This window comes from Balaenoptera ricei, chromosome 7 (assembly GCF_028023285.1).
Source record: "Balaenoptera ricei isolate mBalRic1 chromosome 7, mBalRic1.hap2, whole genome shotgun sequence".
NCBI lineage: Eukaryota > Metazoa > Chordata > Mammalia > Artiodactyla > Balaenopteridae > Balaenoptera > Balaenoptera ricei.
The window spans coordinates 103,558,169-103,582,106 of record NC_082645.1 but is presented as its reverse complement, the minus strand read 5'-3'; the positions used below and the strand labels follow the sequence as shown (position 1 = coordinate 103,582,106).

Genomic DNA, 23,938 nt, shown 5'->3' with positions numbered 1-23,938 from the left:
CCTACACACTCTGTGCCCTTGTCTCGCCTTTCAACACTGCTTCCAGGTCAGATTCATTTAATGAAAATAATGGCATTGGGGAGCCCACAAGTTGGGAAGCCATTCATCTCCAGACCAGTGCATCTCAACATCCCCTAAGGTGTCCCCAGGATGGATATAGTCACAGCCACCTGCATGAAAGGCATCACACAGGGCCCTCTACATCAGGGTTTCTCAGAGTCGTCCCTGAACCACCCACATCAGGACTACCTGGGAGCCTGTTTAAACTATAAATTTCTGGGCCTTACTCTGACCTGAAGAAACACGGGAAATTTGTTAAAAGGCACCCCCCAGGGTGATTCGTATGCACACAAAAGTTTAGGGACCCCTGGAACCCTCATGGGAGGAGGACAACCCAAAGAGGTAGTATCACTAAGTCTCACCTCACTCGGCTAACACACTTCAAGGCCAGGCTCCGAACCTTGGAGGCCTGGCTCTACAGCCCACATGCTCCGCACTGCACCACCGGGCCTGCGACCTGGCGCAAGGCCCCTGACTCACGGCAGTGTCGCTCGGAGTTCACCGGGCACCAGAATCGTGTGGAGTGCTCCTTAAATCACAGCTCGCTGGGCCCCAGCCCCAGAGTTTCTGATCCAGTAGGTCTGGCTGGGGCTGATATCACGTATCTCTAACACATTCCCAAGGTGCTGACGACGCTCCTGGTCTGGGGACCACACTCTGAGGACCACTACTCTGTGGTCTCCTCTGCCATCCCAACCTCCACTCTCTCGTTACCCTTTGCAGACGCAGGTCCCGCCCAGCCTCTGCATGTGACCCAGCTTTTTCCAGGGCCTTGTGAAAGTCTCTACCCCCATTGTGCCACCTCACACACAGTCCCTGCGGTCCACTCAGCCCCTGACTGTCCAGGAGGGCCTCAGGTATGGCTGGAAGGGCTGACAGTGGTGAAGGCATAGTGATGTCCTCAGGAACCTTCTGGCTGGTTGGGATGACAAACCAGATACACACACGACTATACCAGCAAGCACGAATAAGGCGGCAAGAGAGGGGCAGATAAGGGCCAGACAAGTACAGAGAGCAGGACATTGCTTTTGGCTCAGGGAAGAAGGGAAAACTGATGGAAGGGTGGTATTAGAATTAAGAGTTTGGTTTAAGCAGGAAAAAGCAGGTTTCCTGGCAGAAGAAACCACTTGAGCAAATGCTCAAAGGCAGAAAGTGTGTGCAGAGAACTGTAGCTCAACCTTCTGGCTCAGAACTGGGTAAACAAGAAAGAAGTGGGACATGGCAGTGTTGGAGCAGGTGCCTCCAGCCACCCTTGGGTCATCCTCAGGTCCAGGTGGTCGAGGCCAGGAGTGTGGCCTTCACTCTGAAGGCAAAGGGGAGCTCCGTGAGGTTTCTGAGGAAGGAGTAACATGCTGGAGGTTCACAGCACGTACATAAATGGTCTGGCTGTTCACAGCCGGCTCTCCACACGCACCGTCTCAGGATTTCTATATATGTCTGCTGTGCAATCCCACCACGGAAGTGAGGGAAAAGAATGCACAGGCTGGCCTGCAGCTGGGAATTTCCGCAGGTGCTGCCGTGAGTATCTCCCCTTGGAAAAGGAGAAGGGCTGTGCTGAGAATGTTTCCGTTTTGGCTTAAAATGGACAAGGAAGCGGAGAGAATTTCACCTGGGCAGCCTGACCTAGCCATGGAAGCGGTTAACTCCCTACATGTGTTACTTGGGGTTGCTGCATGTTTAGATAAACTGGCGCCCATGGTAGATTAGGTCCCCATTCTTCTTCTTCTTCTTTTTTTTTGGCCTTACCGCACGGCTTGCAGGATCTTAGTTCTCCGACCAGGGATGGAACCCAGGCCCTCGGCAGTGAAAGCGCTGAGTTCTAACCACTGGACTGCCAGGGAATTCCCCACCCTCATTCTTCTAACAGCTGTGCGTGAGGACCCCCATTCTGAGGTAACAGCCTTGGGGGAAGGCACCGATTGGGGCCGACCTGCTTCTGGTAGACAGGAGTGGGGAGGGAGGGCTGAGTCGGGTCAAGGGACCACACTGGTTTCTTAGATGCTGTCCAAACCCCCATCAAGGATGGACAAAAGGGCCGTGAGGCATTTCAAGATCCTCTCCATGGGCAGCCACTGCCTTCCCAAGGGAAAACCTGTAATTCTGCAGCAGCCGGCCAAGACCCGGGCCAGGAAAAGAGGGGGGCAGATGTTGGTGCCGTGATTTCTTCTTCCTTTCCTTTTATATTCATGACCTCCAATAAACCACCTCTTTTCTGTTATGGTGGTGTTGGTCCTATAGGTGGGACCAGAATGAGCTTTGTTAAGCCTTATCCTCTGGCCAAAATGTCCTTAGCTAAATCATTAGCCCCACAGAGCCTCACAAATCTTATCAAGGAAGTAGCCCAGGAGTTACAATGACCCTTGCTTTGTAGATGAGAACACGGTGGCCAGCTGAGGAGAAGTATAGAAGCCAAGGTCTCAGCTGGAAAATTCTAGAAGCTTGGGCTCAAATATATGAGACCTGGGCCTGAGGGGAGGACTGAAGGCAGCAGGATGGAGGCCCGGGTGCACGAATCCCCTATATTCCCGCTACTCCTGACCAGAGCCCGCGGTGGGGGTGAGCTGAGCATGGGCACACCAGGCACTCAGGGAAACAAAGCAGGACCAGAGCCACGGGGAAGGTGGGGATTCAGAGAGGAAGGAGAGGAACCCTCCCCCCAGGCTGACCCACCCACAGAGGGCATCCGATAGTCTCTGCCTCCCCACCCCCTGCCCCAGGAGCTCATGCTCACAATTCTACCTTAACCCTGAACCCTTTCAGAGTAGTGGGAAAGGGGATGGTACAGCACAGTAGTTTGGAGTACAGGTTTGGGAGACCCAGGGACAGGGCTTCATTTCATGACCCAGCCTCCCAGTGGCTTCCGCTCCTAGAGCTGAGCACCCCAGTAGGGTAGCCACTAGCTTCCTTAGACTATTTCAGTGCACTTTAACTAAATAAAATGGAAAAGTCAGCTCTTCAGTCACACTAGCCGCACTTCATGTGCTCACCGGCCGGCCACATGTAGCTAATGGCTACCCTTTTAGTGCATATAAGAACATTTCTCTCATCGGTTCTATGATTAGTGATGCTCTGGAGTAATTTGCTAAAGCTTTCCAAGTCTCAGCTTTCTCATCTGTAACATGGGCATGATAATAGAGGCTACCTCCCAGTGGGGGATTAAATGTGATAACCCCATCAGCACAGGGCCTGGTACACACGAAGCATGCAGTAAATGCTAAGGAGTCATGTTATCTTATTCTGCCATCCACACTAAGTTTATCTGCTTCACAGGTGACTATTTCCATCACCCTAAATCACCTATTGCTTTTAACATTCTTAGGCAGATTACAGATGCTCAGTAAAGGCTGCTGGCCTTGTGCTAACTCTGTCACTTTATGCTTTCATCTTCCCATCTGTAAAATGGTAATATTACTACCTGAGATGTCCCTCTCCAACGGGTATATGTGGTGCAGTGCAGCTCAAGTAAGGGAAGAAATGTGAAAGGGTTTGGAAAAAAGTATCTGGCACTCTCCAAACACAAGAAACTGCTTAGAGAGATGTAGCACTCGGCACCCGATTGGTGCTCAGTAAAGGCTTGTGTGATGGATGCGGGCAACATTGAGAATGCTTAGCTTCGGTTAAGCACACCTCCCACACTCCCCAACCCCCCGCCCCAATCCACACACCCCCTTTGGGAGCGTGACCATGGTCTCCGCAGAGTTTATCAGTGGGGTGGGGCAGGCTGGGAGGGAGCCAGGGCTGGGGTGGGGCTGTCAGAGGCAGTGAAGACAGGCTCTGCCCCCCAAATCACAGCACCCAGGGAACTACCTCTTCAGTTCTCCCTGTTCCCGAAGTTCCCAACCAGGAACTGAGATCTGTGGGATCTCAAAAGCTTGTCCTGTTGAGGGGGGAACCCCAAGAGGGCACTGGGAAGCCAGCCCTGGTTAGCAGGGGGGGCCGTGAGGAGCAAGAAAGGGAGGTGGTTCCGTGAGGCCTCTTCCCACAAGACGCTATACACTCCCTCCCCCAACCCGCTCTGCTACCAGCCACAGCGCACACCCCCTTCCCTTGCTCCGCCCCCTCACTCCCTACAGACTCCAGGCCTGGGACCCCCTCCCTTGCCAAATGTCTGTGCCACCCACTGGTTCCGCCCATTTCTGCTGCTCTCTGGGTCCACTGGTCCCTGTCCAGCTGCTCTGGACCAAACAGTGCCTTGTAGGGTAAGAAAATCTGCTTTTTCCACGACAGCCAAATCTAGACTCACATGCCTGCCCCTCAAGCCCTGGGGCCCTCCAGCCAGCCTGACTTACGGAAGCTGTTCCCTGGCCTGGCCACAACACCTGGTACAGCTGACTACTGTGATGAAGCTTTCTGGCTCCCCAGGGTGGAGGAGGCGCAGAGATGCTGTGATGGGCTGAAGACCCAGGGACTGGGAAATATGGAGGGACTGCAGGCTTGGCAAGGGCAGGGGAGGAGTCCCCAAGGCACAGACAGTCTGAAGAAAGGGCAGAAGAGGAAGAGGCAGTTTCCCAGGAACCTCATGGAGACCCATGCTCCTGTGCACATCACCCCTTAATGACGCTAACAACTAACATTTGTCTACAGTTTTACAGTTCATAAAGCTCGTTCACACATTTGCCTTCATTCGTAAGGACGGTATAATTATCTCTGGTTTACAAACGAGGAAACTGAAGTGCAGGGAGCTTCGGCGTAGCGAATGCAGAACTCCCAGTCAAGTGCTGACAGCTGCCTTGCCCAAGCCTCCTTCCCAACCTTAAAAGGCTCCCAAATGGCCCCAAGCCAGTATTGGGGCAACCCGCCCACAACCCCGTGCCAAATCTCAGCCCAAGCCAGGTATTGACCGGAGTCCTGGAGCCAGGTCCGAGCCACCTAAGGGGAGCTGGGAGCTGAGTCAGAAGGCAGATCCCAGAGGTGATGGAAGGACGGAAGCATGCAGCGGAGGGATGGGTATGATTCAGCGTGGTGGGAGGGGTGAGGAGGAGAAAGCCTAACACATGGGTTCCTGGGAGGTGTACGTAAGCTAAGGAAGAGGGAGACCTGCAGTTCTGCAAAGCCAGACATGTGCGGCCCAAAGGATCTAATGCAAGACTGGGACTCAGGTCAGATGCCACCAAGAACTCCCTAATCGTGAAGGTGCTGAGGCCCCAGGACCACAGCAAACTGGGCTCTGTAATCTTGTCTCCTGCAGCACTGAGTGAAAGAAAGGGACAGAACAGTGCGTGCTGTTCCCTCTCCAGGCATGCCCGGCCCCGCCCCCTGCCCACCTAATTCCCAGGCTCCTTCAGGGCTCTGATGTCTCTCAGTCCAGCATCCCACAACACTGACCAACCACTTGGCTGTTCCAGGCACTGGGTTCATCTGCCCTGCACTGTCTGCCAACCCAGGTCCTCTGATCTAAGTTCATTACCCAGTGATAATGTCCTTAAGGGTTGAGTCTGTGACTTTTCCTTCTGGAACACCCCCTACCCAGCCTCACCTATCCCCCGCCCCACCACTCCCCGCCCAGGGCTAGCACCTTGTCAGGTCCAGCAACCTGAATGACTTTGAACTGGCCATGCACACTGACACCAGTCCTCAACCTGAAAGAAAGTGGGCTTAAACCCAAAGGAAGTAGTCCGACACCAAGAAAGGACTTTCATAAAAATAGAAAACGAGGCAGCCTCAGCCACTGCCACCTCCCGAAAGGCGCTCTCAGCTGCACCTTCTTTAGGGCTCTGGGTTCAACAGAAGGTGCAAGGGAGTGGGGGAAGGTTGTGGCACTTAAAAGCATCTCTTTTTACTGTGGGGGTGGGGAGGGTGGCCGTTCTAGACAGGAAATGGCCTCAGAAGACTCCTGATGGCTTTTAAGCCCTTTGAGCTGGGAGATTCTTTTTCTCTGAGACTCAAGAATAATTTGCTTTCTCCACAGGACCCTGATCAGGGAAATGCCATGGGAGGATGGCATTTAGATGATGCTAAAGACAAATTTCAACGACTTCATGAGTTGGCCCATCTGGCGTGTGCCTTGGGAATTTGGCCCCTGCCCTGAGGCCAGGGCCATTTAAAATGCTTCCACCAGAGCAGCCAACACAGGAGAACAGACTGCACACTGGTTGAGAGCCCAAGCTCCAGGCTAGGAATGGGAAGGGTCACTGCTCACCCCACCCGGCCCCAGGGCCCGCGGGCTCCCTACCAGGTCTCACGGCCAACGCAGCAGCACAGCTGGCCTGGCCCAGCTCGTTGGTGGCAGTAGCTGCATAGCTCCCTGAGTCGGCTGCCCGGGCCTCGCGGAGCAGCAGGGTGTGCCGCTCGCCTTCGGCCCGAATGAGAAGGCGGCCATCACTGCGCAGCGAGGACCCATCCTTCTGCCAGGACACTGTGCGGAAGCAGTGGGATAACTAGGTTGCCGTTGCCCAAAGGGGCCCACGGGGGCTCGCCCCACCCCACACAGAGCCCACGGCACTCCTCTCCCACCCTAGGGAAACCCGAGGACTGCCCCTCAGTCACAGAAGCCCAGGCCTGCCCTCCCCTCTCTCAAGGGATTCTGGAAAAGCTCCCCTAACACACACACAGAGAAGTCCAGCCAGCCCCATGGAGCAGATGATCTCCCCCCTTCACCCACCCTACCCCGCCCTCTGAGGACTGGGGTGGGGGGCAGGGAGGGGGGGGAATCTCCCCTCCCTCTCTCCATCTTAGCCTGGCCCCAGGCCTAGAGCTCACCTTGGGGTGGGGGGTTGGCGGTGACAATACATTTGAGCAGCACATCCGCCCCCGGGGCCACCACCGCATTCTGCAGGGGGATCTCAAAGGCTGGAGCCTCCAGGGGCTCCTCTCCAGCAGACACATAGGAGTCATCCGAAGACTCTGCCGGAGACATGGGTGACAGGGTAAGGGGACACGGTCCCTGTGGGGATGACTCAGGGGGAGAGGGGGCAAACCCAGAGAGAGGGGCTTCTAGAAGGCAAGGGTTAGGGAGCAAATGGCCTCTCTCCTGAATGTCCTGAGACAGGAAAGAAAGGAAGACAGAAGGGAGTTCTTAAACAGGACAGGGCGGCCTGGACTCTACAATGGTTTGGCTGCTCAATTTCAGCCACAGTAAGAGTGCTGGTTTCTGAAGGAAGACAAGGACTGTGCTGTGTATGTCTTTACACAAATCAGTCATCAGGGTTGGTAGATCAGGCCCTGTGTAAGGTGCTCTCAGGGGCACGAGACTTCACAAGCTTCCAAACAGACAGCAGACAAGCCAACAGCAAACCAAGACTTGAGCAATGATAGTGTCACAGGGCAACACGTGGTGAACTATCAAACTAGTGATGCCACTGGATTCAAAAGAGGGAGTGGCAGGTGCTTCCGGTAGCCATCTGAGAGGACTCATGAAGATCAGCTTAGATTGTGTTCATTCATCAAACAGTAATACTGCACTTACTGCTTACTCTGTACAGGTACCAGGGACACTACAGGAAATAAGATGCAGTCCCTGCTTACAGGAAGCTTGTACACACAAAGAGATCATAAAACTCCACTGTTGTGGCTCTCTTTGGATATTTTCTAATTCTGACATTCTATAAGCTAGATAAAGCACAGCGTATGTAGCCAAAAGAACAGTGAGGGTTCCAATTACGCTGTTTCCTGGCTACATAACCTTGGGCAAATTAGATAACCTCTATGCCTCAGTTTTATCTGTAAGATGGAGCTGATAAATAACACCCAACATCTTGCAGAGCTGACATACAGATTAAAATAAAGTAACATCCTTAAGTGCCCAGTTAACACAATGCCTGGGACATGGCTGTGGATATGCAACAATGTGGCTAGCAGGACCATGATCATCTCTAAAGATCTCTAATCATCTCTAAAGATTTTGAGACAGTAATACTAAAATGAAAAATAACGTGATTAAAAAAAAAAACCAGGGGTGGTATAGGCACTAAAAGAGATACTGACAGGGCATCCTAGGAGCAGGGGGTAGAGGTATCTGGCCTGAGAAAACAGCTGAGGTGGGAGCGAGTCAAGGACGGCTTCCTCTGTCTCGCTCCAGGAGTGGCCCCAAGTCGATGTTCAGTTAGGCAGAGTAAGGGGCAGCAAGGGCATTCTGGCTATTGGCCACCACCCACGGGAAGACTGAGAGACAACACACAGTCAGCTCAGTCATGCAGGGACTCAAAGATGGGAGAGAGGAGGCTAGAAGGGAGGCTGGGTCAGATCTTAGTAGCTATGATGGCTCAGGAGATGGTGCCGGGATGGGAAGGTAAACATTGAGAACTGGCTGGCCCAAAGCTCACCTGTAATAGGGACATGACCAATTATTTATTGAGACGGGCTTCTGTCTCTTCCCCCACAGAGGGGTGGGGGGTGGAGGGGCTCCTTAGGTTCCCACAGTACCTCCCCCCACCATTAGGTTCACCGTTAGGGCCAGCAGGCCACTGGACTCAGGGGGTCTATAGCAAACATTGGGCACCAGGTCTCTGCTCACACCTCGGCTCCGCCCAGCCTCCATCAAAACACTCTCACACTCTGCGTCACCAGCGGGCAGGTTATACACAAGGGGCCTTCACAATCCTTCACTCAAACCCGAACGTGGGTGCATGCCTTCCCTGGGAAACCGCACCCTTGCAGCTGCCTAGCAGCCTCGCTCTTCCCAGACACGCTCCCACCCAGGTCTCAGCACCTCTTCTACCCTCCCCGAGGCCTTACCGAGGTCAGGCGAGGTGGGCCGGGCCCGGCGACCTCTGCCCTGGCTGCGGGCCCCTCGGCGGTCCCAGGCCCCCCAAGGGCCGTCCTCCTCCGGCCCTCTGCGCAGCCTCTTCTCGGCCTCAGGCCCCGCCCTGTTCTTCTCCAAGGTCTGGGGCACAGCAGCGCCCTCCTGGCCCGGCGTGGCCCAGGGCAGGAAGCGCACGGCCTGTGGCGGGGGCTCCCGCTTCCGACCCGGGGTCGCTTTCGTCCTGGTCTCGGGGAGATCGGCGGCCGGGGACGGCACGGGGCTCCGGCACTCCTGGATGGCTCTGCCCCGGGTCAGCGGGAACTGGTCCCGGCGCCTAACCTCCTGCTGCGGGCCTTCCCCCGGCTCCGTCCTGCCCGCTGGCCCGCGGCTCCGGGGCCTCCCTGGCTCATCCCCCGGCTTCCCCGCGACACTGGGAGGGGGCAGCTGGGCGGCGGCGGCGGGGCTCAAGGCCCGCGGGGTCTTGGGGGTGGAGGGCTGGGAGAAGAGCGGGGGCTCGCCGGGCTCTCGAGGGGACGGCGCGCGCTGCAACGTGGCCCGCAGGGACTTGTGCGAGCGCACCAGCTCCTCCCGCGACGCGGAGCGGCGGATGCGGCCCAGCTCCTGGGCGAAGCGCAGCTCGAGGTCAGAGGCCTGGCTGCGCTGCCGCGTGCGCTCGTCCAGGGAGGCCGCTTTCTGCCGGAACAGGCGTCGCTGCTCGGCCACGCTGCCCGCCGGCCCTCGCAGCTCCTCCTGCGAAGCCCCGGGCGTGCCCCACGGCCCGGCGCCCTCGGACTTGGGCTGCTCTAGCGAGCGGGCCTTGCGCAGGGGCACCCAGGGCCGCAGGGGCGCCGGCGGTGAGTCGCTGCGCTCCAGGCTGCGCCGGCGCTCCTCGAAGAACTGCAGCTTGTCCAGGATGCGGGAGCCGGCGCGCACCAGCCTCGGAGAGCGGCCCAGCGCCGACTGGCGGCCCGAGGCCTCGCTCAGGGGCGTCTGGGGCCGGGACTCCGCCGTGCCCGCTAGCGAGGGCCCCGAAGACTTGGACTTTTTCCCTCGCTTCTCTTCGGCGGTGGCGTCCTCGGGCGGCACCGGCTCCCGGGTGCGCCGGTGGGGCGGTGTGGGGGCGGCTGGGGGCTGGACGCCGGGTCCCGGTGGGGGCCGCTTACCCACCCGAGGGGACGGTGGGCGCAGCAGGGCGGATTTGGAGGGAGGCGGGAGGGCCGGGCGACGTGGGGCTTCGCTGGCCGGCTGAGGCTGAAGGTCAGGCTCCTCCCTGTGCAATCCGCTCTGAGGGAGACTGCTGCAGGACCAAGACGAAGAGGGGCAGAAGATTCAGGGGGTCTCCCCTCCTAGACCTTCAGGTCGTGACAGGAATCGGGCGGTGGGCATGCTGGGAAGGCTTGGGGGTGACATGGGCCAGCCCCTCCTCCTCCCCCCGCCCCCAAGAGGAAGGCACAGCCAGAGCAGGTGCTGGGGAGAGGCTGGCAGCTCTGGCACCGGAAGATTGGGCTGGTGGCTGGGTCCAGGTACAGACTCAGTCCCAGGGGCTCTGGCCAGCCCCCTCCCCCCAGCCCCAGAAGCTGGGAAACAGCAGAAACATAACTGAGTGGTGGGAGAGAAAAGAATGAGGCTTAGCACCCGAAGGACGAAGTGGTGAGGGAAGGCAGGAGGGCTGGATGGGGAGGGGCCCTCTCAGGAATGCAGCCTCCCACTCATTCCTGCCCCCAGCTGGCCCCCACAGCCCTGCCCATCCTCAGCAGGACATACCCCCTTCACCGTGCCCCTGGAAGAACAGGCATAAGCTTTCCAGGAGCAATGCCCTTATCCCTGAGATTGCCTAGCACCTCGTCAGACCTGAGCCCCTCAGCAGTGCTAACAGCAGGTGGCAGGCAGTTGGGGTCCCTGGAGTGGGAAACCCAGGTTCCTGTTCCCTTTGATAAATCTGCCCCCAGTACAGGGCTTTGACTTTGTCCTGTCCCTGGGAAAGTTACCTTGAGTCCTTGAAAACCCCCCTAAGAAACACAGAAACTCCCCAGAGGGGTATGCTCCGAAATAACTCAGCTCCTGAATAACTACTGCATGGGCCTGAACGGTGGGTGTGGGAGGAGAGGAGGAGGGAAGGAGCTGGTCAGCGCAGAGTGCCCCTCTCACCTTCAGAGCTTTGATGCCCAAGAGCTGGGCTTCAGTTTCCCCCATCTGGACTCTTAGGGGCACATCAAGTATAAAAATTAGCAAGAAAAGGAATCTGAGATATTAGCGTCATACCTAACACATAAGAGACAGCTTAATAAAAACTTATGGGGACTTCCCTGGTGGCGCAGTGGTTAAGAATCCACCTGCCAATGCAGGGGGCACGGGTTCGAGCCCTGGTCCGGGAAGATCCCACATGCCGTGGAGCAACTAAGCCTGTGCGCCACAACTACTGAGCCTGTGCTCTAGAGCCTGCGAGTCACAACTACTGAAGCCCGCGCACCTAGAGCCCGTGCTCCACAACCAGAGAAGCCACCGCTATGAGAAGCCCGCGCACCGCAACGAAGACTAGCCCCCACTCGCCGCCAACTAGAGAAAGCCCGCGCACAGCAACGAAGACCCAACGCAGCCAAAAATAAATAAATAAATTTATAAAAAAAAAACGTATCAAGTGGCTCACTGAGTACTTATCATGTGTCAGGCATGTACTGAATGCTTAAAATGCATTGAGTCATTTAATCCTCACAACAGTCCTTTGCAATAGGGCTGTTATTATCTCCATTTACAGATGAAGAAACTGAGGCTTAAAGAGGTGAAGTGCCTTACTAAGGTGACACAGCTAGTAAATGGTTGGTGCTAGGTTGAAACCCAGGTAGTCTGGCTTCTGAGCCCTTGTTCCCTGCAATATGGGATTTTGGGGGCACAGAAGGGAGGAGAAATAGTACGGTACTGGCCAAAAGCAGAAGTTCTAGGGATGCCCGAGTGTCAGGATGTTTTAAACTACCCGGGTCAGCCACCTACACTGCAGACCTCACCTCTGGTGGGGGGCGGGGATGCAATCCAGAGTGCCCTAGGGAGCAGAACCTCAGCCAGCCACCTACAGGGAGGCAGAGTCTACTCTGGGTGAGGGACAACAAAGTCCCTGAGGAATGGCCTCTGGGAACTGGGTGAGGCATGGAGAGAAACTGGGGACAGCAGAGGAGGCCTCTTGCCGGCAGTGTCGAGCTCTAGGCCAGCCTCTGTACCACAGATATCACTAAGGAAATGGGTTCCTCCGAAGTTGCCATAGCAACTCCAGGCTCAGGCTGGGGCCTGGCAAAGAAAGGCAGGGAAGGAAAAGGCAAGTCCAGGGCACAGGAGTGCCTGGCTAGCGCCAACCAGATAAAGCAAGGGCGCCTCCCCTGCGCCTGCCCGGGACCTCTCCCCTGCCTACCGCTAGCAACCTCAGCCACTCTCACAAAGGCCTCCCCCCACCAGGCCCTTTCTTTCTCCTCCATGATGGTACCTCCCCCACACACCCATACCCAGCACGAATCAGGCCCCCCGTCAGCTCCCCAAATGCCCCCTAATACCTCTCTCATCAGCCACTCCCCTCTTCTACCATAGCACTCCCTCCTGTATCTGCCAGCCTCCAATCTCCAAAAATGGCTCCAATGCCTCCCTCCAACACCTCTGCTCCTCACCACCGCCTACCAGGACAACCTTCAACCCCACCCTTGGGCATCTCCCGCAAGATCCTCACATGCCTCCACCTCCATCACTCCAGCCCTCTGCCTCCACCCTAGGCCCCCCCCATCGCCATTCCTCCCTGCCCCAGCCCCCTGCCTTCCACCCACCTCACATCCCCCTGCTTTCCCAGGCCCCTGGACCCAACTACCCCCTGACCACCTCGCTCGCTTCTGTCTCCTGGCTGTGCTCTTGCTCCCTCCTGCTCTCCCGGGAGCTGCCGTGCGGAAAGGTTCAGTTCCTCCCAGAAAAAGGCCCACATGGGAACAGGAATGTGCAGAGAGATGAAAAGGCAGCAGCTGCTGAGACAGCAGGCACGGAGGGGGCCCCTGGTGGGGGGGATCCTGGGGACAACTGGAGCCTGAATGGGTGAGGCTGGAGAGGGCCCCCGGGAGAGTGGAGATTTTGGAGGAGACCAGGAAGGGAGAGAGGGGTCCACGAGACCATGGAGATGGCACAGTGAGCCAGGACAGGTGGCAGCAGGAGGATGTGGGTGGTGACGGCACAGGAGGAGGATGGAGCCGTGTGGGAAGACAGAGTGGGTAGCGGGGGCCAGGAGTGGAAGCAGTGGGGGGGGTGGGGTGGAGAAGTGCACAGAGGGATGGATGGTGCAGGGGATGGGGGGGGGGTGGAGGCTGACGAGCAGTGAGGGGCAGTGCAGGACAGCATGGTAAGGTGGGACAGTGCGGGCCCAGGTGAGGCCATTACTTACACGTGGATCGAGAGCGCCCGTCCTCTGTACAGGCTGAATGCGCTGCCGTACAGGTCACTGGCCACCGAAAGGCTATCCTCTGACCCCCAGCTTGCGCCCACCAGATTAGCTCGAGACGCCCGTACCAGCGGCTCCACCCCCAGGTGCCGTGGCCCGGCCCCGGTTGCCTGTGCTTGCCTTGGGCTGCCCAGGTGGCGGCTGGTGCCACCCCTGCTGCCCGCTTCCTGTTCCAGGACCGTCTGCCCGCTGCCCCACCAGCTCACTTGCTCCTCTGAGGTGCCTGTCACGGAGGTCGGGGGTGTGTCCAGGGAGGTGCCCACCAGGGTGTCGGAGCCCCCTAGAGAAAGGAGCACAGTGAAGCGAGGCACCTCTTGTGGGAAGGCCGCCTGCCGGCTCTGTGAGTGCCCCAGAGAGCTCACCCGTTGGGGTGCTGAAGGCCCCGTCATCCCGAAGCTCCAGGCGCTGGGTGCCCTGCACGTCGCTGATGTCATCCTCGCCCGTCTCCGAGTCTGGAGCAGAAGGGGTCTGTGTGGGCAGGGCTCCCCTCCCTCCGACTCCAACTCTTCCCTCTGTCACCTCCTGCCTCCCCCACAGGAGGCTCCGTATCGCCACCGGCAGGGCTTCCAGCATCTATCTCCTCCCCCCCTTTTCTCCCCACATCCTGCTGCCCATCCTGAGAGGCGCAGGGTAACCCCTCCCGTGCCAGTCCCCTGGCTCCATCTCTGGGCCCCTGGCTCCTCACCCTTGCCTCCTTGGTGGTGCCCTCAAAGCTACCTACAGTCCCCCCTCCCGGCCACTTAACGGACTGCAGAGCTGCAGCCCCTCTCCCTCCTCCCCTGTCAGTGATACTTAAGTTCCTGTGCAGCCCCCCAAATAATAAGGTCCTAGGTTCCAAGGCTCTAAGTTCTGGGTTCTGGCACCCCAGGAACAAAGGGGAGTCACCTCAGAGTCGTACTGTCAGGGCACTCGACCAACCGCAGGGCCAGCCTGTCCTCCACCCCAAACCAGCCGGAACACATCAGGGTGCAGCTGAGGCAGGGCGAGGAGAGGCCGGGGTCGGGCAGGGAAGTGGGGAAGTGGAGGGCTAGGGCAGGAGCCAGTTTCCTACCGTAACTTTGCTTTCTGCAGGAGCGGAAAACTTCGCTTCCATAGGAGCAGCAGGAGAGAGACATGGACAGACTGTTATCAGAGGGTTTGTGGGGTAGGGCACGGTGGGCAGGCAGGACAGAGGGGCCATGAGGCTACCCAGTGCCCAGAGATGCCCTGTTGGGATGGGAGTCGGGGGAGGGAGACACCTGGGATGGGCAAAGCATCTCTCATTCACTGACTGCCTGCAGGCTCCACAGGGCCCCGCACTGGGGAGCCCATGTGCTTTGGCAGATTCTTCAACTAACTACCCAAGCGATTTGGCATCCTTGGCACTTTCACTGGTGCTCCCACTGGCCACACACACACATGTACACACATACACACACCTACTTGTGCTCGGCCCAGCCACAGACCCAGGCCCCCATTAGGGGTCAGGCCCACCCTCTATTACAATATCTGCATTGTGCATCTGCCTTGAGACCTCTCCTTTCAAACGAACCTCCCCATCTGTTCTGCATCATGATGTGACAGGCACCCTCTTCCCGATCCCTCTCTTCTACTGCTGAATGGTCCTCAGAAATGTGGTCAGGCTAGGAGCAAAGTTTCCTGGGCACATTTTTTAACTTCCCCAAATTCTATCAGGTTCTGTGCCTCAGTTTCTCCCCGGGTGCCATGACAAGCAGGAGCCGTGTACTGGTTATAGAAGCATGGCACTGAACTCATCCCCACAGGGCCCACATTTGGTGAACAGTAAGCCCAGGCCCATGATGGGGTGTGCCAGCTAACCCCTCACCCCCATTGCTAGGTCCTCTCTCAGCTGCAAGGGGCCTTCTTGGGTGGGTGGGTGAGTGTGGGCATGTGGGGGGTCCCGCATCTCATGGGCCATCTTCAAGGCCTGGGTGCCTCATGAAGGGACATGACCCAAGAGGAGGAGTGCTCATGGGTTACAGCAGGCAGCTCATGGTCCACGCACCATGGGTGAGTCGGCCAAAGGCCCGGCGGGAGTGGCCGGTTTTCTGAAAGAGAAAAGCCAGGATGAGTTGTTGAGGGGAAGGCTTGCTCCTGACCTCCCTATACCTCTCGTCCAAACCTCTATATCAAACAGAAAGTCATTCCAGGGGCCAATGTGGGTGGGGAAAGTGGAAGAGACCCCGGGCCGCTAGCTTCCCCTGTAGGGAATGTCTCCACTCTTCCTTGCCTGTCAGCCCTCCCAGCTGGAGCTCCAGCATGCCTCTGGGGAGGAGCGGGGAGGAAGGAGAGAGGACTAAGGGCCACAGGCTGGAAGGAGGACTGGGGACCTGAGCGACACCCCCCAGAGACAGAGGCTGACTGATGTGAAGGAAGAGACTGGGGTGGGGGGGGGGTGGAGGACATGCTTGGATGACTGGGAGATGGAGGGACCAGGACACAGATTCCTGCTGGGGGAAGGACAGACACCTGGGATAGGTGTCAAGAGGGCAGGGAGGGTGATGAAGGGGCAGAGGGCAAAATCCCCCAAAGGGCCGGAGCCTCACGAAAGCAGGAAGGAGGCCCGGGTCCGCGGAGGACGGGGCAGGGCTTGGGGAATGCACTGAGCTCAGCGCAGATCCCTGCGCGGTGCTTTCAGGAGCACCGGAAGATGGAAGGCTCCGGAGTGGGGGGCTGGGGAGAGCCAGACGGGGGCCAGGGGTTGGACAGAGACGAGAGGTGGCACAGAAGCCCGTGGGCGCTCCACGCCGAGGGCTGCTGCGGGGGCCTCCCCGGTGGTCGCGGGGATCGCGGGCGCTGGAGGGGTCTGCGCTTGGGCGAGGGGAGGGGCCTGACGCAGGCTGGGGAGCCCCCCGGAGCGCGCCCGGCCCGCGGCCTCGGGGACCGGGGTTGGGCAGGCGCGGCTCCGGCGCCCCCTCCCCGGGCCCGGCCGCGGCGACCCGCCCTCCCTCCGGGGCGCCCAGCCCTTCCTGCCCCCTCCCTGCGCCGCCCGCCCCCAGAGCCCTCACCTGGAAACGCTTCTTCACCCACAGCTTCTTCATGGCGGGGGAGGGGGCCGGGCCGGCGGCCGGGCGAGGAGGGGACGGGCGGGGGCGGGGCGGAGTCGGAGGCGGGGCCGGGGGCGAGGCGGGGAGCGGGCGGGGGCCGGCGCCGGTGGCGGAAGGAGCCTCGGGGCCGCGGGAGCCCAGGCGGGGGGAAGGCGGCAGCGGCGGCGGCGGCGGCCGGAGCCGGCCCTTCCCCCGCCAGCCCGCACCCCCCCCACCGGACGCCCCTTCCCTCGCCTGCTCCCCTGCGTCCCCTGGGGCGACGATCACCTGCCTCGCGGCCCCCCCGCCCCGCATCGGCACTTGGGGAAACTGAGGCACAGAAAGGGGTGCAGTGGCCCCTAGGAGAGTTCGGGCCATTCTCTCATTGGCCGCCCAACGCGGCGTCCACGCCACCCCCACCCGCCTCCAGCGGGGCTGCTGCGGAAGGTCAGCCGCATCCCCACTGGCTCACTCCACAAACATGCGCACGCGTCCGCCTTGCTAGGCAGTACCCAACACGCCGCAAGGCACTGGCGCCGGGCAGGGGCGCTCAGATCATACACAGGGCAAGGATCCTCGTAGTGACATATGCCCAGAATGCGAATCCCCCCAGGCTGCTTAGGAAAGCCAGAGAGGGCCCTCGAGTTCAGTGATGATATGTACTTTGTGCATCTTGGCGCACGCGCGCGCGCACACACACACACACACATACACACACACACGAACTAAGGTGCCCAGAGATGCTCCTATTATTCACACATATAACCCACCTTCTCATTCACAGGTGCGCACACTCACCAAATTTTCTTTGTCCTCCTCTCATTTGGTACCATGCATATTTTGCCTACACAAAACTACCCGCCCCAACAATCATTATAACTAAGTTCTTAAGCATTTATTAAATGACAGGCACTTTATAAACGTTACCTTATTGACAACAACACGGTGAGCTTGAAACCCTTATGAACATGTAACTGACTCCATTTAATTGATAAGTGACTAAGGCTCAGAGAAGTCCTATCACTTAGCCAAAGCCACACAGGTTCTGTGCCTCCACGTGTCGCCAGATCCAAATTCCCACCCCAGCCTGCACAAGTAGTGCCAATCTGGTTTCTGAGATGTGACTACTAAGTCATTATCATTAATGCTGACAGCATGCTTAGTATGTACCGAGCAATGTCCTAGGCACTTGATATAAATAAACTCATTTAATCTGTGCACGGAGGCACAGAGAAGTTACTTGCCCAAGGTCACAGAGCTGGTAATTGGGAGACCAGGATTCTAACCCAGGCACTGTGACTGAGTTACTGACCACTGTGCTATAAAGCCTCATGTGCTGATTGGTCAGTGGGACGCCTAACTTTTTTTCTTTAAAGCATGGGTCCAAAATAAATACAGAGCCAACTGATGAGTTTTGTTCAGCCTGCCCAATATTTTGTGTGGCAAACACGCTCAAATTCAGCTGCTGACAACAGCACCTCGCTCCTTTTCAGTTTCTACTTGGCTCCTGAAGTTATTTGAGTTTGTGGCCCTTTAAAGTTTTAGGTCATGTCTTGTACAATCTCAGTGCCTACAGGTGGTCCTGTTTCCCAGACCCCCAGAAGCAGAGGTTGCGCCTACAGACACACGCACAGGACATGCAATGAGAGGGTACATGTGCATGTCCACATCAGTTCCAACCAGAGGACCCTGGACTCACACAGGCGCTTTCCCTGCCCACCCCCAAACACACCCACTCACAGATGGGAGAGCTGACTGAGGAGAGGGGGTAACTTGAGCCCCTGTTGCCCAGGAGAATCCGAGGGGCTGGCACATTCCGTAGCAAAAATAACCAATGGGCAGCAGGCCTGAGTGACGGGACAGCTGGGCCAAGGAGAGGCCCATGAGATTCTGGGTTCCTGCTCTGGGCCTGCACTGCTCACCCATATAGGCCAGCCTGGGGCATGCTCTCAGGGCCCCAGCTGGCCCCAGAATGTCCCATTTCCCTCCAAGGCTGGGCAGCTGGGCTCCCCCGCCATTTCCCCAAACCAGACTTCCAACTTCTGCCCCGCCAGCATTTCTCCTTAACCAGAGAAAACCCGTCATCATGCCGTGCCTCATCTCTCACACAGACCCTCCTCTGAGCCAGACCCCCACTCCCCTCTCTCTCCTGCCTTGCTTCAGTCTTCTCCCTTCCTTCCTCCTGCTTACCCTGCTCTGTATTTCTGACATACTATATCATTTTCACATATTTATTATGTTTATTGCATATAAGCTATGTCCCCTCCCTAGAATGTCATCTCTAGGAGGACAAGAATTTTGGTCTTCCCCCTCCCCCACTTATAAATCTCAAGCACCTAGCACAGTGACTGGCACACGGTGGGCACTCAATACACATGGGAAGGGGCGACAGAGCTGCTGGTGGAGAGGATGGGGATGGGGGGATGGGGACTGTAAATCTTCCCGGAGCAGCTCATTCTCCAGCCTTCCTTCTCTGTTCTGACGCAGACCCTTTTCCAGAAACTGGAGAAGTGACAATCTTGCTTTCCACTCAGGATCTTCCTGGGAGGGCCTGCCTTAGCTTCAGGAAAGTTCTCCTGCACAGGCTTTGGCTGACTTCATGGGCTCTCTGTTCTTCCCTTTCTTCCCTCCCAGGGCTCCTCACCGCTCCCTCTCTGGCCCCTCCTCCTCTCCCTAATTAGGGCTTGGCATGAATGAAGGGGGCCACTCTAAATAACCATTCCCAACTCCATACTAGTTTCCTCCTGGCTTTTCATCCGGACATTCCACATTGTAGGTGAAAAAGATACTGCACAATCTACCCGCATGCAGTTCCTGGTGTATTCCCCACCTTTCCCTTGCTAACTGGCCTTCTCTCCTTCTCTCTAATCTCTCCTCTCCATGCCTTCAAGTCCCCTGCGTGGTTCACTACCATCTGTTGACCTTTGGTCCTTCTGATTGGCACCAGGGTCTCCCAGGCCCTGGCTGTGAGACTTCCAACTGCCAAACACGGTGAGCATTGTCAGCTTGTGCCTTCCCTTGGCTGTGCTCCCTCCTCCTTACCCCCCATTCTTCAGTGCAGGCCTCCCGCTCCGGTCACACATGCCCCAAGCTTTAATGGTGGTGCTTGCTCTGGTTACTTGATTGGCACATGGCTCCTCAGCCCATGCAAGTGGGAGCCTGATGTTTTGAGAGAGAAGCATGCCTGCCTATCTTGGAGACTGAGGCAGAAGACGGCTTTGGGGATATTGACAGAAGGATGGTCAGGATGACAGATCCCTGCCTCAGTCTTCCCACACTTCTCTTTCTAAGGACAGGCACTGTGGACCTAGACCCAGAGACCCAGCTTTCAGATCTGGTCCTGCCACCTCACTAGCCATGTGACCTGGGGTAAATTCCCTCTTTGAACCCCAGTTTTCTTATACATATAATGGTCATAACAGTAACCTGGGGCTTAGAAGTTTAAATACCAAAATGAGATAGGGTGCTTTACACATGACATATTCTGCAAGTATCCTGCATCTCTGCCATCTTCACTATTTCTGGTCTTTCCTCATTTCTGCACCCCAAATCCCACCCTCCTGTTTCCCATCCTCCAAACTCTCCTGCCTGCAGCCCTCTTGTCTCCTCAAGGCCCCAGCCTCCCCAAGCCATGCCAATATCCCTCTATCCCTGAGCTAACATCTCAGGCTTCAGGAGTGCCAGGAACCTTAGCATCACCCCGTCTTGCCGAGCCAGACAGCAATCCCAGCCAGGATACTGTCTTCTTCCCTCTGTAGCCAGGTCCTGGCTGGACTTCCTCGAGAACCCTGAAGTCCTCCTGCTGTTGATCCCAACCAAGAAATTTTCCATGAGTAAGTCTGAGCAATGCTGAGCTGCCTGCCCAACTGACCTTGACCAGGGACCTGTCACTAGGCAGGGACTGGTGGAGGGCGGGCAATAGGAAGAAGAGGAAGACAGACTCACCCAGTCAGTCCCTCAACATCACCAAAGCAAAGCCCCTCCCTTGCCAATCATGTTGGAGGGGCATAGTAGTTAAGCATGTGGTTCTTTGCAGTGGGACAGACCCAGGCTTCCATCCCTGCCTTGCCACCTCCTATCAGTACAACCAAGATGCTTCATTTAATCCCTCTGGCCTCAGTTTCCCTAGGGTTGCTCTGGGACTTAAATGATATATCAAAGGATACAATAGCATATTGCCTACCACACAGCAGCATAGTAGCTATTCATATTATTATGAATTATCAATACTACTAAGAATTATTACCAATTAATCATAATTATAAACCTGCTCTTGGGGCAAAGATTTACCATCATGAAAAAGTTCTCAAATGTGACTTGCTGAAGCCAACCCTCTTCTTGTTTTAACATGACTGGCAAAAGGCCCCCAATCCAGTTCCCCAGCACCCAGGGTCTTTTCCTCACCTCAGCCTTTCAAACATGCTGTTCTGCCAGAGCAGCCTGGAGACCGTCCTCCCCAGCCTCTGGCTAGGTATGCCCAGCCACAGCTCAGCTCTACCGACCATGCCACCCGGATTACAGAGGGTCTGGGGAGCTCTAGCATGATGTCACTCTCCCCACTTTGGGGGACAAGGACAGGTTAGGAGCCTCTCATCTTCAGAAAGGCCAGGGCTGGGCTACTACTCTCCATACATGGACAGCTCCCCCTCCCTTTTCTCTCTCCTCCCTCCAGAACTTAAGAGGTAAAATGCCCCCAGAGCCCAAGCCAAAAGGGACTGGGTTCTGAGTTCTGGGATGGACATAACTAGCTGTTTGTCTTTCAGCTAGTTAGCTAGTGATGGCCTCTCCCTCTGCTCTGGACCACAGTGTCCTCACCTGTAAAAAGGCAGCCTTTGCACCTGCGGTTCTCTGTGGTCCTTTCTGACTCTAAACAAACGTTATGACACCAAGCTCCTTCTCAGCGCTTCCTCTCTCTGCCCAATATCTCTCTCCTCCAAGTTGTATTCTCATCAATCTATCTATTGTGCCTTTATTTATGTTCTATTTTCAGTCCCCTTTGCCCCTGAGGGCATCAGAGCAAAGACCCCCAAGGAGTCCAATCCTTCCCCAGCTCAGAGCTCTGCCAGGATGGGCCCCAGCCCCGGACCCCAGAAGGGTGCAAGGAAAGCCTTTACCTGGCCAAGTGCGAAGGCAGCCAAGAGAAGCCAGCCTTGGCCCTCTATGTCATTGAAGAGGAAGGTGGGCAGGGCAGGGCTAGGGAGACAGTGGAGATGCTGACAGAGGGAGGCTGAGCCCCTGCTCCAGCTCCTGACACAGCTGCACCCTGCGGCCTTCTTTTCCCTCCAGCTGCTGAGTTCCTTCAGGATGCTAGAGCCCCCAAGTCCCACTGTAACCCAGGTGGCATGGTATGCCTCCCCCTCAGCCCCCAAGGATGTACCCTATATGACACTACCCAGCTGGAGTGAGAATTCCCTCTTGAAAATATCCAGGGCAGACTCAGTGACCCCGAGCTCTTTGCCATCTCCTCCAGCTGCAGCCTGCTTCCTCAGAATTCTATTTCTTAAGACTCAGTCTGCTGAGGCTATGTCTTCAGCCTAGAGAAGAACTGGCTTGGGGCTGAGGAAGTCAAAAAGAAAGCCCAAACACTGACCCAAGGAGATTCCATCCTGGCCTGCACCCACATCAGCCCCAGCAGGACCCTGAGCACCAGGCCCAGTCTCATACCCCTCCCCTTCTGCCTTGGAATGCGGGGATCATCCACCCCTTCACCCACACAGGCAGGGGCCCCAACAGCGGCCTAAGCATCCCCCTTCCATGCCCTCTGAACTTCAGACAGACATGGCCCATGCACTTTCTATACCAATTCCACAAACCCCTCAACTGCTGGTACCACCAGACCCCCGCACAGCCTGTACGTGCACACGCATATGCACACAGGCGTGCTTGCATGTGGATTTTCAAGCACTCACCTCCATACATGCCTAGGAGCCCCCAGCCCTAGCTCTACTCCCTGATGCTCTGCACCCTTTTCGTACGTGTCCACCCACTGGCCTCCTCCAACCGGCCTGGTGCTGACCACACCAACCTGCCCTAGCAATGGCCCGTGAGGAGTTCTGACCCATCCCCTCAACATCGCAGCAGACCAGGGGAGCTGGCCTCGTCCTTCAGACATGCACGCACCTGTAAGAGGCTGATTAGGAGTCTCCAGTCTAAATTATCAGAGCCGATGAAAACAATTTCCCCAGGAAGCCTCCCTCTACAGGGAAACTAGGAGGGTTCCCACTATGGAATTCCCAGAAACGCCTGGGTGGGGCTCAGGCTTTGCTTACCAAATGCTGACCCTTAACCTCTGACCTTCTGTGGGGAGCCTCTCTACCTTGACACCCCTTTCCCTGCACGTTCCTCTTGATGGGCACTCCTGGGTCAGCACAGCTGACAAGCCAGAAATGCGGGAAGAAGGCTGGATGAACAGGTACCTCCCTGGTGTGGCCCAGGTAACCCTTCTCTACCTGTGGGCACCCCTCCCTGCCAGGCTTGGCCCCCACCTCCCCATTACCTCCGACCGGCAGCACTGTGAGAACAGCCTCGCAGGAGGCCTGGCCCCGCTGGTTCTGCGCCCTGCAGCTGTACACGCCGGCATCCCGCGCCCCGCAGCTCCGCAGCCACAGGCAGCTGGGCTCAGGGGCCGGCGCGGGCAGGAGCTGCCCATCCCGGAACCAGCTGAGGCTGGGCTGGGGCGTCCCGCTCACCACCACCCGGAGCTGCACGTCGCTGCCCGCAGACACCGCCGCGTCCTTCAGGGGCCGCAGGAAGAAGGGCGCCCCGGCCCCCGCCCCTCCGCCGGCCCCCACTTTGGCCCTCTTCGGGGGCACCCCGGGGCTGGGGGGTGCCCTCGTGCCCGCGTCCTCGCCTCGCGTGCCCCGGGCTTTCTGCATGGTCTCTGCGAGTTGGGCTGGGGGGACGCTGGAACCGGACGGCCACGGGGGCACCCGGGGGATTGTTGCCCTGGGAGATGAGTCCTGGGGGACCGGCGCCCTGCCTTCCTGCTGCCCGCCCGCCTTCGGCCTGTGCTACCCAGAAGGTCACCAGGGCGGCCGCCGTTGCGCCTCGGGGGCTATTTTTAGGCCCCCCGTCTCGGGTTGCCGAGGGAGCTGTGGAGGGAGGGGGCAGCAGAGGAGGGGACTTGGACTCCACTCTGCTCCTTCTCCCCCTCTAGGAGCCCCCATCGCCCGCCTTGGCTTAAGGGGGTCCCCGAGGACGTATTCCAAGCCCCCTCCCCCGTGGTGTGCCCCACCCCCCAGCCACCCACTCATGGAGTCAGGTTACCCTTGGGCTCAATCCCATTTCCCTGCCTCCCTCCTCTCAGGTCCCTGATTCCCAGCCCCACGCGGCTGCGGGAGAGGGAGAGGAGGTCCTGGGTGAGACCTCTGAGAGGCAGATGGGCAGGCAGGCCCAAGTGGAGGTGAGCAGACCCTGGGGAAGAGGGACCAGTGGCCTCCCACAGCCTCCAGGACAGCCGTGGTGAACAGTAAGACCTGGAGCAGGAGTCAGGTGGACTGGCTCCCAGCTAGTCCTGCCCTTACTTACTGGGTGACATCAAACTTCTCTCAACCTCCAAGTCCTCATTTGTAAAAAATGAGTAGTTGTATAGAGTTGCAACAGGCAGAGAAGAGTGGGAAGGATGTTCCAGGCAGAGGGAAGAGCGTGACCAAAATCAGAGCATGATGAATGTAGATGACGTGTGTTAAGGATCAGAGGAGTTTGGGGACT

At 57.6% G+C, this 23,938-nt stretch overlaps 1 protein-coding gene across 11 annotated transcripts in view; it reads right to left on the bottom strand.

Moving 5' to 3' along the window:
• SPEG (striated muscle enriched protein kinase) overlaps positions 1-23,372 on the bottom strand; it is a 56,405-nt gene extending 33,033 nt beyond the window's left edge. For 2 of the 11 annotated variants that reach the window (XM_059928761.1, XM_059928762.1), the window contains exons 1-8: positions 22,725-23,276; positions 15,208-15,250; positions 14,254-14,288; positions 13,565-13,654; positions 13,146-13,482; positions 8,734-10,037; positions 6,760-6,903; positions 6,233-6,415 (exon numbers count right to left, since the gene is read on the bottom strand). In XM_059928761.1, the coding sequence (XP_059784744.1) occupies positions 6,233-6,415; positions 6,760-6,903; positions 8,734-10,037; positions 13,146-13,482; positions 13,565-13,654; positions 14,254-14,288; positions 15,208-15,250; positions 22,725-23,103 (2,515 nt within the window). In that variant the 5' untranslated portion in view covers positions 23,104-23,276. Of the gene's footprint in view, positions 1-6,232; positions 6,416-6,759; positions 6,904-8,733; positions 10,038-13,145; positions 13,483-13,564; positions 13,655-14,253; positions 14,289-15,207; positions 15,251-16,210; positions 16,280-22,724 lie in introns of those variants that run through there. The other 9 variants (XM_059928764.1, XM_059928765.1, XM_059928773.1 and 6 more) reach the window with 8 other exon arrangements.
• Positions 23,373-23,938: the final 566 nt, after the last annotated feature.